Source organism: Miniopterus schreibersii (assembly GCF_964146895.1).
Source record: "Miniopterus schreibersii genome assembly, chromosome: 12".
NCBI classification, from domain to species: Eukaryota; Metazoa; Chordata; class Mammalia; order Chiroptera; family Miniopteridae; genus Miniopterus; species Miniopterus schreibersii.
Genome location: NC_138112.1, coordinates 69,357,398 through 69,370,179, shown reverse-complemented (window position 1 = coordinate 69,370,179; position 12,782 = coordinate 69,357,398). Strand labels below are relative to the sequence as shown.

Below are 12,782 nucleotides of genomic sequence, written 5' to 3'. Positions count from 1 at the left end.
ACTAGAAGCAAAGGGAGCTGTGTAGCTCTGGCCCCCTCGACAAGCCCACACCTGTCACCCCCACCTCCAGACATCGATGAGTGCCGAGAGCTGAACCAGCGCGGACTGCTGTGCAAGACCGAGCGCTGCGTGAACACAAGCGGTTCCTTCCGCTGCGTCTGCAAAGCTGGCTTCGTGCGCAGTCGCCCGCACGGGGCCTGCGTGCCCCAGCGCCGCCGCTGACACTACCTTCCGCCGGGACCTCAGCGATCACTGAGCGGTTCCGCCGGACACTGGGGCGAGCTCAGCCTCTAGCTTCTGCCCGGACATGGGGCTCGGACCCAGGGACCCTTCAGGCCTGTAGACCCCTTCCAGAGCCCCGTGTCCCAAGGGTGCCCATCCAGCTCCACAGGTTTACAGGTGGATGTTGGGTCTCCCGGGCGCTGCCGGCATTCCTCCCAGAGGGTGTTCCCTAGAAACTGATAAATCAGATCGTGCCTCTTTACTCTTGGCTTTGGAAGCAAATTGTTATGTTCACGTCTGTGGTAGGCACGGACTTTGCAGGGCAGCGCCAGACCCTAGCCTCCTCCGAGGGCCTAAACTGAGCCCAGCACAGGGAGTGTGAAATAGAATTTATTGTGGCTCTGATTATGTACATGTGAGAGGTGCCTGGCCGGGCTGGCCAGGCTCGCATGGTTTGTACAATAAATACATCCATGGGGCCTGCTCCATGGCTGGGAAGCACCCACACCAGCAGTTCAGTCCAGCTTCCGGGTCCCCAGCTTCATGGGGCCCTTGGCAGCCTTCTTCTCAGCACGTTTGGCTTCCATCTCCCGCCGACGCTCCTCCCGCTTCTTCCGGGCCAGCTCAGCCTTCACCTGCCCTGGAACAGGAACGGGAGGCGAGCTGAGGTTCCTCAGGACAACCTGGGTCTCAGATTCCCAGCCCATGCCCGCTAGAGGGGTGAGGTTAGGATTGCCCTAATGTGTCAGCCCTCCTAGGGGAAACACTTACGGCTCTCAGTCTCCAGGCCATCCCAGTTGTCATCACCCCACGAATCAGGTCTTGGCTGAAAAGGAAGCATGGACTGAAATAGAGATCAGCTCCCTGTGGAGGTCCATCCCAGGTCCACACCCTCCCACTGGACCAGTGTTGAGTACCTGGGTACCAACCTCCCGACGCACCACCAGGTCAGCAAAGGGGTCACCTTTGTCACTGGGCTCTGTTCCACCCCAGTTATACTCGCTGGTCAGCTGTGTGCCCTCAGGGGGTGGCTCCTGGGGACTTGGCTCCTGCCAACCCTGCTCCCATGAGCCCTCAGCTTCCCAGCTGCTCCAGTCCGACTCAGGGGATTTGTGGTCAGGGTTGTTGGTCTGCAGAAGAGAAGGGGGAGGTAGCACCAGACAGGGAGGGAGGGGCCATGCCCGCTTCCCATGCATACACACATCCTGTCCCACCTGGCTCACCTGCCCAGCACGGCTGGCTTGGCCCCCAGTACTCCAGTTGTCCTGCTGAGCTAACACAGACTCGGCCTCCTGCTACAGTGTGGAAAGGAGAGCAAGACTATAGGACCCCCACACACCCCTAACCCAAAAGGGCAAGGAAGCCCTCGGCCCCTTCCTAGCCATGGGTTCCACCCCGTTTTGCCCTCCACCTCTTTGCTCCTCCAGCCCGGCGTCACATCTATAAGGTGCACACATTGAATCTGGTCTGCCATCACTCCTCTATGAGGCTAGAGATGAGATCTAGAGTTCCACACTCCTCCCCATGGCTTAGGGGACCAAAGACTGCTGTCAGCCAGATGGGGAAACTGGGCCCAGAACTTTGCCTCCACTGCCTTCAGCAAAGCTCCACTCCATCCTCAGCCTGTCCTGAACCCACCTCCCCCAGGGAGCACCAGTCTGGCTCTAGGCCTGAGAGTGGCCTCTCCTTGCTGACCACTGGGGCTAGCTGGGCACTGAAGCAGGTGGAGGGACAGAACAGACGGGAGGAAGGAAGATCAGTGGGCTGCTCCAACTAGTGCCCTCCCGGCCTCTCATTTCCCACCCTGCTGTCTGGAGTTGAACAGAGCTCAGCTGCCAGCTCTGGCCCACAATGGCCACTCCATGATGCCTACTCACCAGGGATACTGTGCAGATGAGGACAGGCCTGATGCAAGCCACATGATCCCCTTGAATGGCAGCCTGTGACCTTTAAGCTAGGGTCCCCTGGGGAGGCCTCCTCAGCCCCACTCACCTCCAAGCTACCCCAGTCTTCGTCATCCCATCTGTCGGCAGCACTGCTGTCCTCTGTTGTGTCCTTGCCCTGTTCTTGTTCCTCCCAGTGTCCTGAGGTAATGGGAGCGGGAGGGACAGGGGTGGGAGCCGGGGCAGGAAGTCCTGGGAAGCAAAGATTCACTGAGTTCCCACACACTGGGGCCCAGAAAAGTCTCGGAACAGGGCAGAGGTTGCTGGGGGTGGGAGCAAGGCATAGGGAGGAGAGGGAAAGCTCACAAGGGGATTAGACCCTACCCTGTCCCCTATGTCACCACCTCAAGGGGAGCCAGACAATAATAGCTCCTGGGTGCCTGCCCTCTAAGCTCTGTCACTGATGTAGCCAGCCTGGGACACTCACCCTCAGGTGTGGGTCTTTGGGAGACGTTGGGTTCACCTGGGGCAGCCGTGGGGTGTGCGCGGATCAGCTTGGAGGTAAGCGAGGAGACCCCTGTCACGGCCCATCCTGCCCAGCTGGCTGCGGCTCCTCCCATCCCAGGGCTGGAGGCTGCATGGACATCCTTCTCTGGGCAATGATAGGAGAGACAGGTATAGGCACCTCAGGTGTCCATGGGGAGTGTGATAGGGCAATAAGGGAATAAAAGGAACCTGTAGTGGGCACCCCTTCTCCAGGCCTGCCTTCTCTCATCTCCAAGATGGGGGGGTGGGGAGAGTAGTATCAAGTCTGCTCTCTAGGGTTCTTCCAGCTTTCAGAGAGTCCAATGACGTGGAAGGGGGCCACAACAGGAGACAGTCAAGGATGCAGCAGGAGGGAACATGAATGTGAGCTACTCACCCACTTCAGCCAGCTGGGTGGGGTCCTCTGACACAGACTCCAGTTTGGAAAGGAAACTTCGAATGGCCTTGAAGGTCTGTGGGGTAGCAAGGGGCAAAGCTGGGGCCTCCAGGGCTCCTGTGAGCCCACGAGGCCAACTAGGGTCCAGATATCCCCCAGAGCCCCAGCTCCAAGGCCAGGCTCCAGTTGTGCCTCACCTGGTCCCGCACAGATTTCTCGGGATCCACAGTGAGGCCACAGAGTACAGGCAGGATCTTCTGGGCACAGTCGTTCATCGAGTAGAGGTTGTGGGTGGCAGCGAAGCCCAGAACACCGGCAACCCGAGATGGTGCAAACGGGTCCTTAGTGGCACGGCTGAAGGCTGAGGTGAGGACCCTGTGTCTGGTCTGGAGTGGGGCAGGAGAGAGGGCTCAAGTGTAGGGTCAGTCCAGGGGCCCAGAACTGCCAGGCCTCACTTCCCAGAGCAGAAACCACCCACAAGGCCCCCAGAGTCTAAAAAATGTAAATTAGTTACTAACAAATGGGGAACAATATGCTTAAAACTCTGTATCTTGGCTTCTTGTCCCAGATTACTGAACTAAGTGCCTCTTGGTGACAGGGGCCAGAGCAGCAGCTGCCCTGGGGTGGGGGGTTGTGCCTCCCTTCCCACCTGCCCTACTGGCCTAATTCATTCATTCCTGTTAACTATCTGGGTACTGCAGGCATCTGTATTTGAAAACCCTGGCTGAGAGGATGCACACAGACTGTGGGGCCAAGCAGACCTGGGTTCAGTTCCCAGATCCACAACCTACTGGCTGTATGACCTGGCACAACTCACTCCACCCCTCAGACATCAGGGTTAGGAGTACCAAGGACCTAGGTCTCTGGGAGAAAGATGGTCCACAAACAAGGAAGCCTGGCCCTGGAAGAGGCTATGATCCTGTGATAGTGACAGAACTCCTGGCAGCTGTGCAGGGCACTCACACTGGCACTGAGGTAGGAGCCGATTTTTCCCAGGCAGACGGTAGTGTTGCAACGAATGGGGCCCTGCTCGTCCTTGGCCTGCAGCCGGGCGAAGTGCTTCATCAACTCCACATTGAGGTTGGCCTCATTCAGCTTCGGGGCCAGGAGCAGCATGGACTGCAGGGCAGGGACAGTGGGAATTGTGGGCCTCGGCAGGCCAAGGGCCACATGAAGGGTGGCCTCCTGGGAGGGTACAGAGGCCACCAGTGGCCCTGGGCACTGAGAAGACCTGCCAAGCCCTACCAAGCCTACCTCCCAACCTGGTCCTGTCCCCTACCCAGAATGCTGAGGAAAGGAACCCCATTTCTCTTTCCCTTTTACAGCAAAACCTCCAAAGTTCGTCTGCACTCCTGTCTCCCACCACTCATCTGCTCTCTCATGCATGCATGCACTCTACTCAGACTTTTACCCCACACACTTTCTACCAGTTGGCTTGGGTTGAGGTTACTGCTGACCTCCGTCGCTAAATCCAATGGCCAATTCTCTGTCCTCGCCAAACTTGACCCCTCAGCAGCTTTGACACCTGTGAGCTCTCCTTCCTTGTTAAGACTTTGGTCTCTTGTCTTCCAAAACACCACGCTTTCCTGGTTCTCCTCTGACCTCGCCAGCTGCTCCATCTTGGTCTCCTTTAGGTGAGCTCTTACTGTTCAGACCCCCAGAGCTACTCCTCAGGCCCCTTCTCTTTTACACCTCACCCTAGGTGATCTCACCCCTTCCAAGGCTTTTAATGCCTGTTAGCTGACAATGCCCAGCTGTACACATCTAACCCATTTGTTTCCTAAAATGCACATGCACATAACCAGACTTGACATCTCCACTGGCCAAGACTAAGCCCAACTCCTGCACACCTGTCCCTCCCAGTCTTGACATAGCCAAGACTAAGCCCAGCTCCTGCACACCTGTCCCTCCCAGTCTTCTCAGTAAATGGCAATTCAACCTTCTAGTTGCTCATACCAGAAACCCTGGAGCCTCCCTTGACTCCATAGCCATCCACCAGTGAATACCATTGGTTTTACCTTCAGAATGTGGCCCCTTCTCTCCACCTGCTGCTACCACTCACATCTCAGCCTCTATCAGCTCTAACCTGGGCCACTGCAACAGGCCCTAACAGTATCTCACTTCTACCCTTGCTCTGAGAGTCAACTGTCCACATAGCAACATAAAAAATCTTTTAAAACAAATCAGACAAGGTCAGTGCTCAGCTCATGTGTCATTCCCATTGAATGCAGTTGGTCCCTCCCACACCCTATAGGGCCCTGGCCCCCAATCCCACCAATACCTCTCAGGCTCCACCTCCCACACCCATGCCTCTTCAGCCACACTAAATCTCTTGCTGTTACTTCTATACTCCAGGCACATGCCAGCCTCAGGACCTTTGCACATGCTATTCCTTCTGCAGGGAGCACATTTCCTTCAGATCTCCATGTAGCTCAATCCCTCACCTTCTTAACTTAAATGATACCTCCTTAACAAGGTCTTCCCTGACCACTATTCGTAAAGCTGGAAACCCTTCTCTTCGCACTCTATCACTTTCTAACATAATACATATCTTCTAATTCTGTTTATTGTCTGCCAAGCCCATACCCCGTCCTCTCAAAAGCAGCTCCACAACAGCAGGGAGTTTGGTCTGCCTGTGCATACTGTATCCCAGTGAGGTGCTCAGCCAATATCTACTGAACAGAGTAGACTATAGGCCATGCCCACCCTACTCCCCCCAACAGCTGCAGAACTGCACCCATAGCCTGGACTCACATGCAGGATGGTGCCTGCCCTTCCCATAACCTTCTCAGACCCACAGACCAAAACCAAGACCTCTGTGTCCTGGGGTAAGCCCCTCCAATCCTTGGAAAACCAGGGTGGCCACTCTGGACCTGGCAGCACCTACCTTGACTGTCTGCTCCCGGATGGCAGGGTTGGTATCCAGGAAGCCATGGACTACGTGGGGAAAGATCTGGGTGTTGACTGTTGGTTCATCAAGGTATTGGATGAACTGTTCCATCTGTGGCCCAAGTGGGAAATGTGAAAACTCAGTCAGTCCCTCCACCCCCCACCACAGCCATGGGACCACTGTTGGCTTGGTTTTTCCACCTGACAGGTACTGGCTGGCCATGTGAGTCTCCTGAGCCCTCACCTCAAATCTGGCCTCTCTCTGGCCTCAAGCTAAGTGGAGGGGCAGGAAGAGGCCAGGAGGGTGCTGGGAAGAGCCAGGGACTGGGAATTGGAGGGCTGGACTCTGGTCCTCCTTAGCAGGCCGACTGTGTCATGCCCCCTCTCAGACTCTCCACTACCTCTTCTGTAAAAGGGGGTATAACCCTGTGAGGAGGGCTGGTACATTTGGCAGCTGGAAAGGGAATGATAGCTGAGAGCCACCAGGTATTTCCTGGTTCACTGGGGCCCCCATCCTCGGTCCCATCAATCCTGTCTGATGTTCCCAGCTGCCCTGGGGTTGGCAGAAGAGACATTATCCCTACTGGAGTGACTGAGCCCAGAAATGGGGGTGTTTCAGCTTGGCAGCCTTGGCGGACGGGGCATTCCCAAAGCTGCCAATGAGCCCTGTGATTATCTCAACTTCCGGAGAGCACAGCCTCACTGGTCCCTTACTTGTATGTTTGGGAAGGGGTTTCTCAGGTGCCAGGGCAGGGGCTACAGTCACCTGCCTAGGGCTGGTGGTGAGGCAGTCTCCCCAGCAGCCAAGGTGGGGTCTGGGGAGGGGGCAGGGGGCAGGGCCTGGCCAGGGCCCCTACCTGCTGCAGGAGGCGGATGCGCATGGCCCGATCGGTGGATGAGAACATCTTGACCACGACGGGAATGATCTTCTGTTGATACTCCTCAGCACTGAGGAACTTCCCCACCTGAGGAAGGAGCAGGAAGAGGGGCTCGGCTACAGCCAGCAGAACGGGAGACGTCACCGGGCTCATTTAACTTCTGCTGATCTCCCAGGGCGGGAACGGGGTGATGGGGGGGGACAGGCACTTCCTCAGCAGCCCCTCTGCCCATATTCCATCTCAGCCCTACCCTTAACCTTTCTGGGTCCTCTCTTAGGAGGCTGATGAAAGTGCTGTGCCCTCCCTATAATCACGTACTTACAAGCCACTTGCACACACAATCCTGCCTACACTTTCTGGGGATTCCCAGTGACACAGGGAACTTCCCCACATGCCAAGTTCCTTCAGGAGAAAGCATTCTCCCAGGGTGGGCAGAAAGGGAAATGGTAGGTGCCAGTTAAGGGTGGACTAGGGTCTGAGGAAGGGCATAAGGACTAGCCCACAGAAGCCAGGAGAGCTGAGTGCTGAGTGGTCACAAGGGAGGACAGAAAGTGAGGTGGTAAGCAGGTGGTCCCCTGGGCCTTGGAAAGCTGGATGGGACCACAGGTCAGACCAGGAGGGCTGTCTTGGAAAAATGGAAGAAGGACTGAGGGCTCTGAAGCAAGGGGTCTTCGGAAAAAGAATTCTGGAAGCATAGGGTTTCCCCTCCCCACAGACCATAAGTCCCCTCAGCCTCTCTGACAGCTGGCTAGCTGAACCACTGGGGTGTCGGCAGGAAGCAAGTCCTTCTACAGGCTTGGGTCTGCCCTAACCAGACTCCCCTCCCCAGGATGGCCCCGTGAGGCTGGCTCCCACTCCAGAGCCATCTCTTTTGTGGTTCTGATCCACCAGCCCGTCTCTGGGCCTCAAGTTCCTGAGGCTCCGAGCCTTGCTGCTGCCCCTCACTGAGACCCCTGGCCCTGCTCACCTTGAAGAGGGGGGTGAGGACCACAGCCCCCGCACTGCCAAACTCGAAGGCAGTGAGCAGCTGGGGCAGCACCTTGTGCCGGCAGAAATCCTCGGGGAACGAGTCTAGGTTCTTGCTCAGCTCTTGGAAGAACTTCTGCTTCTCAGCTGGCTCTTTGATCTGGGGGAGTGAGGACAAGATGCAGGGAGGAGTAAACCAGCCTAGTCATGGCCCTCCCCAGCCAAAGGCAAGGACAGGGGTCACCCCAGCCGGAAGGAGAACTTAAGCTTGTGAGCCCAACTGCCTGAGTTCAAATCCCAGCTCTCCCATTCATTAGCCAGGAGACCTTGGGCAAGGTTCCTGCATCTGTAAAATGGGAATATATCTATACTACCTCCCAGAGTTGTTCTGAGGATTCAACCAGGAAATGACAGACAACTGTCAGCACAGTGCCTGGTAGACCATAGGTGCTGAGTCAGTGTCATTCTCATCACTGCCACCTGACCTATTGCTAGGAAAGCAGCCACTGGAGGGATCAGGCCCTTTATCAGCATTGCCTCTACTCACAACCACCCAAAATGCACCACTAACTCCATCACACAGATGAGGAAACAGGCTAGAGAGGTGAAAGGGCTACTCCATTCCCCTGACCCTCACTGGGTCGGGCACACCTGCATGCTGGGTGGAGTTATGGCAGGCTGTGGGAAGGCAACGATTATTTTACCCCAGACATGGTTCTCCCACTCACTAAGTCCACAGGGCCAGGCTGTCAACAAAGTTCCCTTTAGTCCTCCTGACCCCTCAGAGGCCATAATATCCACAACTTGCATTTCTTGAGCACACACTACATGCCAGGCAGGGTTACATGCTAAAACCTTTACACAAATTAAATAATCTTCCTCACAACTTTATAAAGGTACCAACATAATCCACATTTAATCCAACAAGGAAGCACCATGGCCAGTGTGGCTCAGTTGGTTGAGCGTGGTCCCATGCACCGAAAGGTTGACAGTTTGATTCCTGATCAGGGCACATGCCCAAGTTGCAGGTTCAATCCCTGGTGCAGGGTAAGTACAGAAGACAACTGACTGATGTTTTTCTCTCACATTGATGTTTCTCTCTCTCTCCCTTCCTCTCTCTCTAAAATCAATAATATATATATATTTTTAAGTCAAATTTATTTTTTTAAAAATCCAACAAGGAAGCTGAGGCACAGAGAGGGCAAGGAGCTCATCCAAAGTCACATGCTGAGAAGCAGTCAGGCCCTAGTTGGTTTGGCTCACTGGATAGTATCGGCCATCGGACTAAAAGGTCCTGGGTTCGATTCCACCAAGGGCATGTACCGCTGTTGCAGGCTCGATCCCTGGACCCGGTCGGGGCGTGTGCAGGAGGCAACCCATCAATGTGTCTCTTTCACATCGATGTTCTCTCTCTTTCCCTCTCTCCCTTCTACTCTCTCTGAAAAGGCAATGGACATAATATCCTCCGGTGAGGATTAAAAAAAAATTTTCACTCAGCAGTCTGGGACCTCAGCTGTGCTGCACCCTGTGAAGAGGTGCTGTCATTCCATTCACCAATGAGGACGCTAAGACTCAGGGACACCTGCCAAGAGAGACCACACAGGGATTCTAACCTAGTCCTGTACGAATCCAAGGTTCCTGTACTCTCTGCTGTACCCTCACCCCCACAGCCACCACTTAGCCCAGGAGAGGTGGCCTCTGGCTGGGGATGAAGAAGACCTGGTTGGCTCTCAAGCAGCTCAGCCCAGCGTGGGAGGCAGGCTTGGAGCTCTGACAGCAGGGTTCTGGGGGAGCCAAGGCCCAGAGAAAGGCCAAACCACATCCAAGGTCGCACATCGAGTCACAGCTGGGCTCTCTCCACCACTCCACCACCTGGGCACCACCCGCCCACATTCTCCTGGCCAGAAACTGCCTATTTCCTACAGAGTACATTTTAAGAAGGGCAGCCCAGCAGAGCCAGCCATGTGAGGAGAACTCCATGTAACAAAGTTCCTGCCGCCCCCACGCTCCCCAGGAGGCAACAGGGCTCAGTGTTTCCAGCGCGCTTCAAAATGCAGCTCAGGGTCTCCACCCTCCCAAGGCCCTCACAGACCCATTGGAGTCAAGATTCCACAGACCATCAAGGTCTATGGAAGTGCTTGTCGCTCCTCCCGACTCCAGATTCCCAGTCACCTCTCTGTGTGCCCCCCCCACAGGAGGGTCAGGGCAGGTATCCAGAGCAGAACCTCCCCTTCATTCCCTACAACAACCCTATGGGCCAGCAGATACTACTGTCATCCCCATTAGACAGATAAGGAAGCTGAGGTTCAAAGAGGTTAAGCCGAGGGCTCCCTCCTCACCATCTTTCCGTCTGCTGTTCCCTCTCTCTGGAACGCTTTTCCCCAGTTACCATCCCCGTCCTACCCTCACCCACTTCAGGTGTCAGCTGAAATGTCACCTGAGAGAGCCCTTCCCTGAGCACCTGCTCTGCTATTTTCCTTCCTGGCACTTACCCCATCCCAGGGAGCACACGTTCCCTCATTTATGTGTTTTCTGTCCCTGTTCTCCAACAAGAGTCCCTAAGGGGGGAACTGGTCCATTTACTCCCTGCTAGATCCTTGTGGGCAGGGATCTCGGTCTGACTCCTACCTCCACCCTCCTGCCCATGCTGCAGCCCAGCACTGGGCATGGCACACATCAGGGCCAGGGCCAGAATGTTTGAGTGGAGTTAATGGTGTGCCAGGAGCAATCGCTAAGCACCTACTATGTGCTAGGCACTATACTATGCACTTTAAACTCACTAAATCCTCACCACACTCTTCTAAAGTAGGTACTGTTATTAGGACTGAGCTTTAGCCAAGGGAAATCACACAAGAGCAGGAGCCAGTGTTTGAACTCAGAGGGCCTAGCTCCACAGTCTACTGTGGTCTCCAAAGATCTAATTATGAGGGAGCCCGCAAAGAAGGGAGATGGGATGGGGGTGAGGAATGCAAGCCCAAAGCCTAGGTGGGGGTGGCTCACCTGAATCTCTTCCAGAAAGAGGTTGGTCTCAACAAAACGGTTGTTCATAAACCCACCAGGTGCCCGGCAGTTCTGCAAGAAGCGGGCTGGGTTGGGACGCACCTTGGGGTTGGCTCCAACCAGCTCGCAGTAATGGGGCACCAGCGATTTGGGGATCTGTGGGAGAAAGATCGGTGTTAGGGCAGGCCTGGTTGGCTGGCAGGGAGGGGCTGGGGAAGGCCAGACACTCACCTTCCCAGGGTTGCGCAGAGCGGAAGCCCGAGGTAGAGGCCCATTGAAGACTTCCCAGATGAGGCAGCCCAACCGCCACATATCGGCCGACCTGAGGCAGTGACCAGAGCTGCTCAAGGCCCTGCCACCTGCCAGCACAGGCTTCCAACCTGCCTTGGGCACTGGGCACACACTGCATGGCAGACTCTGGGCTGTGTCCTTCAGCTGATCCTCCCATCAGCTCCAAGAAGGTTTCATTAGCCCATTTGACAGATTAAAAAACTGAGGCTCAGAGAAGCAAGGACATCTGCCTCAGGTCATGCAACTTTCAGATTCAGAACCACCTAACCCCAAAGCCTCTGTTTATCCTGCCCCACCTCCCTGCGGAGCTGGGAGCAAAGGAGTGGGTTCCACCTTGAGGACTCTCTCCCTAGCTGGCAGCAGGGGACAGGGAATGCGCACCAGCTAGTCTAGGGGCCCTGAGGCTGCAGGGGCTTCCAGATCAGAGCAGCTTGGGTCATGCCGCCCCCCAGTCACCCACCACTTCTCTCTGACGGCTCTGCCACTGCCATCAGCCAACTCCGGAGGGTCATACTGCTCAAGCTCGGGGATCCCCTTGTGGGGGGGTGCCCCGCCATTGCCCTGGGAGGAGTACATGTAGTCCAGGCCCCCAAGCTTCCACTCGCCGGCGCGGTCCACAAACACAGCAGCCATGCAGACATTGTTGTGGATGAGGCTGCAGTCATTGACCAGGAAGCTGAGGGCTTTCTGGGGGCAGAAGGAGCCATTACACCCCAGTCCCTAAAGCCCCCACCCCTGCTCTCATGACCACGGCCCCCCACCTCACCACGATCTGGTGGAGCCCCCAGGAGAGCTCCAGCTCCTTCGGGCCGCCAGCCTCTGCTCGCGCCTTGAGGTACACTCCCAGCGGAGTCACAGCCTCTGTCACTACGTGGAGGCATTTGTCTGTCTGAAGAGGGGACACCGGGACATTAGGGCAGGAGAGGGGAAGCGGACGGGAGGTGAGAGGCATGAGGGGGAGATGGAGAAGGGGAATCAAAGCTGGGGCGTGGGGCGGAAGGGGCGGAAACTCGAGAAAGTGAGGGGCGGAGGGGGCCGCGGGTACCTCCAGCCCATCGATGTAGGACAGAATGTTGGGGTGCCGGAGCGTTTTGAGGCGCTTGAAGGCAGCCTTGGCCACCTGGGTCTGTTCTTCGGCGCCAGGCTTCACATCATACACGAAGATGGACACCGGGCTGCCTGTGGCCTGGGGAGGGCACAGGGGCCTCAGGGTGGGGGCCGGGCGGGCCGCTCCGGCTCCGGCTCCGGCTGCGGCTCCGGCTCCGCGAGGGTCCCAGCGGCCGCGCCTGGAGCGAAGGGCCGCCGGCCGCTCTCTCCCAGGTCAGTCCTTAGGGGCAGAGCCGGGCTCAGGCCACCCCGGCTTCGTCCGCCTGTCGGTCCCTCGGTCCTTCCTCCCGCCACGTCGGCGCGGCCCGTCCCCCTCCCGCGGCCCGTTGTCCCGGCTCCGAGGCCACGTCAGGCGCGGCGCGACGCGGCGGGGCCGGCGGCGCTGACTAGGCGAGGCCGAGGTCCGCCGCGGCCTGCGGAGGGGCCGCGCTCACCTTCTTGCGGCCGCAGTGCAGGGCCCAGGGCCCCGGCGGGCCGCCTTCGGCGGGTTCCGGGCTGAGCTCGAACGGGAAGTCCCGGACCGGATCCCGCACAAAGAACCACATCGTCCCCGCCGCCGCCGCGGGCTCGGGGCCTCAACTCCGGGTCCTCGGCAGCCCGAGCCGGGGCGGGGCGGGGCGGTCC

General features: G+C 57.2%; 2 protein-coding genes across 11 annotated transcripts in view; one reads left to right on the top strand and one right to left on the bottom strand.

Annotated features, from left to right (window-relative positions):
• LTBP3 (latent transforming growth factor beta binding protein 3) overlaps positions 1-729 on the top strand; it is a 14,521-nt gene extending 13,792 nt beyond the window's left edge. For both annotated transcript variants that reach the window (XM_081155646.1, XM_081155645.1), the window contains one exon: positions 71-729. In XM_081155646.1, the coding sequence (XP_081011772.1) occupies positions 71-222 (152 nt within the window). In that variant the 3' untranslated portion in view covers positions 223-729. The remainder of the gene's footprint in view (positions 1-70) is intronic.
• Positions 597-12,782, bottom strand: SCYL1 (SCY1 like pseudokinase 1). 9 transcript variants are annotated; one of them, XM_081155649.1, is made up of 18 exons: positions 12,593-12,782; positions 12,097-12,237; positions 11,818-11,940; positions 11,512-11,738; positions 10,992-11,082; positions 10,761-10,916; positions 7,762-7,920; positions 6,774-6,881; positions 5,915-6,028; positions 3,991-4,146; positions 3,225-3,413; positions 3,028-3,103; positions 2,593-2,757; positions 2,215-2,357; positions 1,446-1,517; positions 1,140-1,352; positions 994-1,048; positions 597-862 (listed from the first exon to the last, which is right to left on the bottom strand). In XM_081155649.1, the coding sequence occupies exons 1-18, from the start codon at positions 12,701-12,703 to the stop codon at positions 738-740; spliced, it is 2,424 nt and encodes an 807-aa protein (XP_081011775.1). In that variant the 5' UTR covers positions 12,704-12,782; the 3' UTR covers positions 597-737. The 9 variants fall into 9 exon arrangements, with proteins under 9 accessions (XP_081011775.1, XP_081011773.1, XP_081011777.1 ...); XM_081155647.1 differs by having other exon boundaries at positions 1,437-1,517; positions 12,593-12,768; XM_081155651.1 differs by having other exon boundaries at positions 1,152-1,352; positions 1,437-1,517; positions 12,593-12,768.

What these genes read in the sequence shown, in the direction of transcription:
- SCYL1 (XM_081155647.1), bottom strand. Translation starts at nt 12,703, where the DNA reads ATGTGGTTCTTTGTGCGGGATCCGGTCCGGGACTTCCCGTTCGAGCTC. An exon ending in CCTACATCGATGGGCTGGAG is followed by an intron (nt 11,941 to 12,096) that starts GTACCCGCGGCC and finishes TCCCCTCTTCAG; the next exon opens with ACAGACAAATGCCTCCACGT. An exon ending in GCATCCGCCTCCTGCAGCAG is followed by an intron (nt 6,029 to 6,773) that starts GTAGGGGCCCTG and finishes CTTGGGCCACAG; the next exon opens with ATGGAACAGTTCATCCAATA.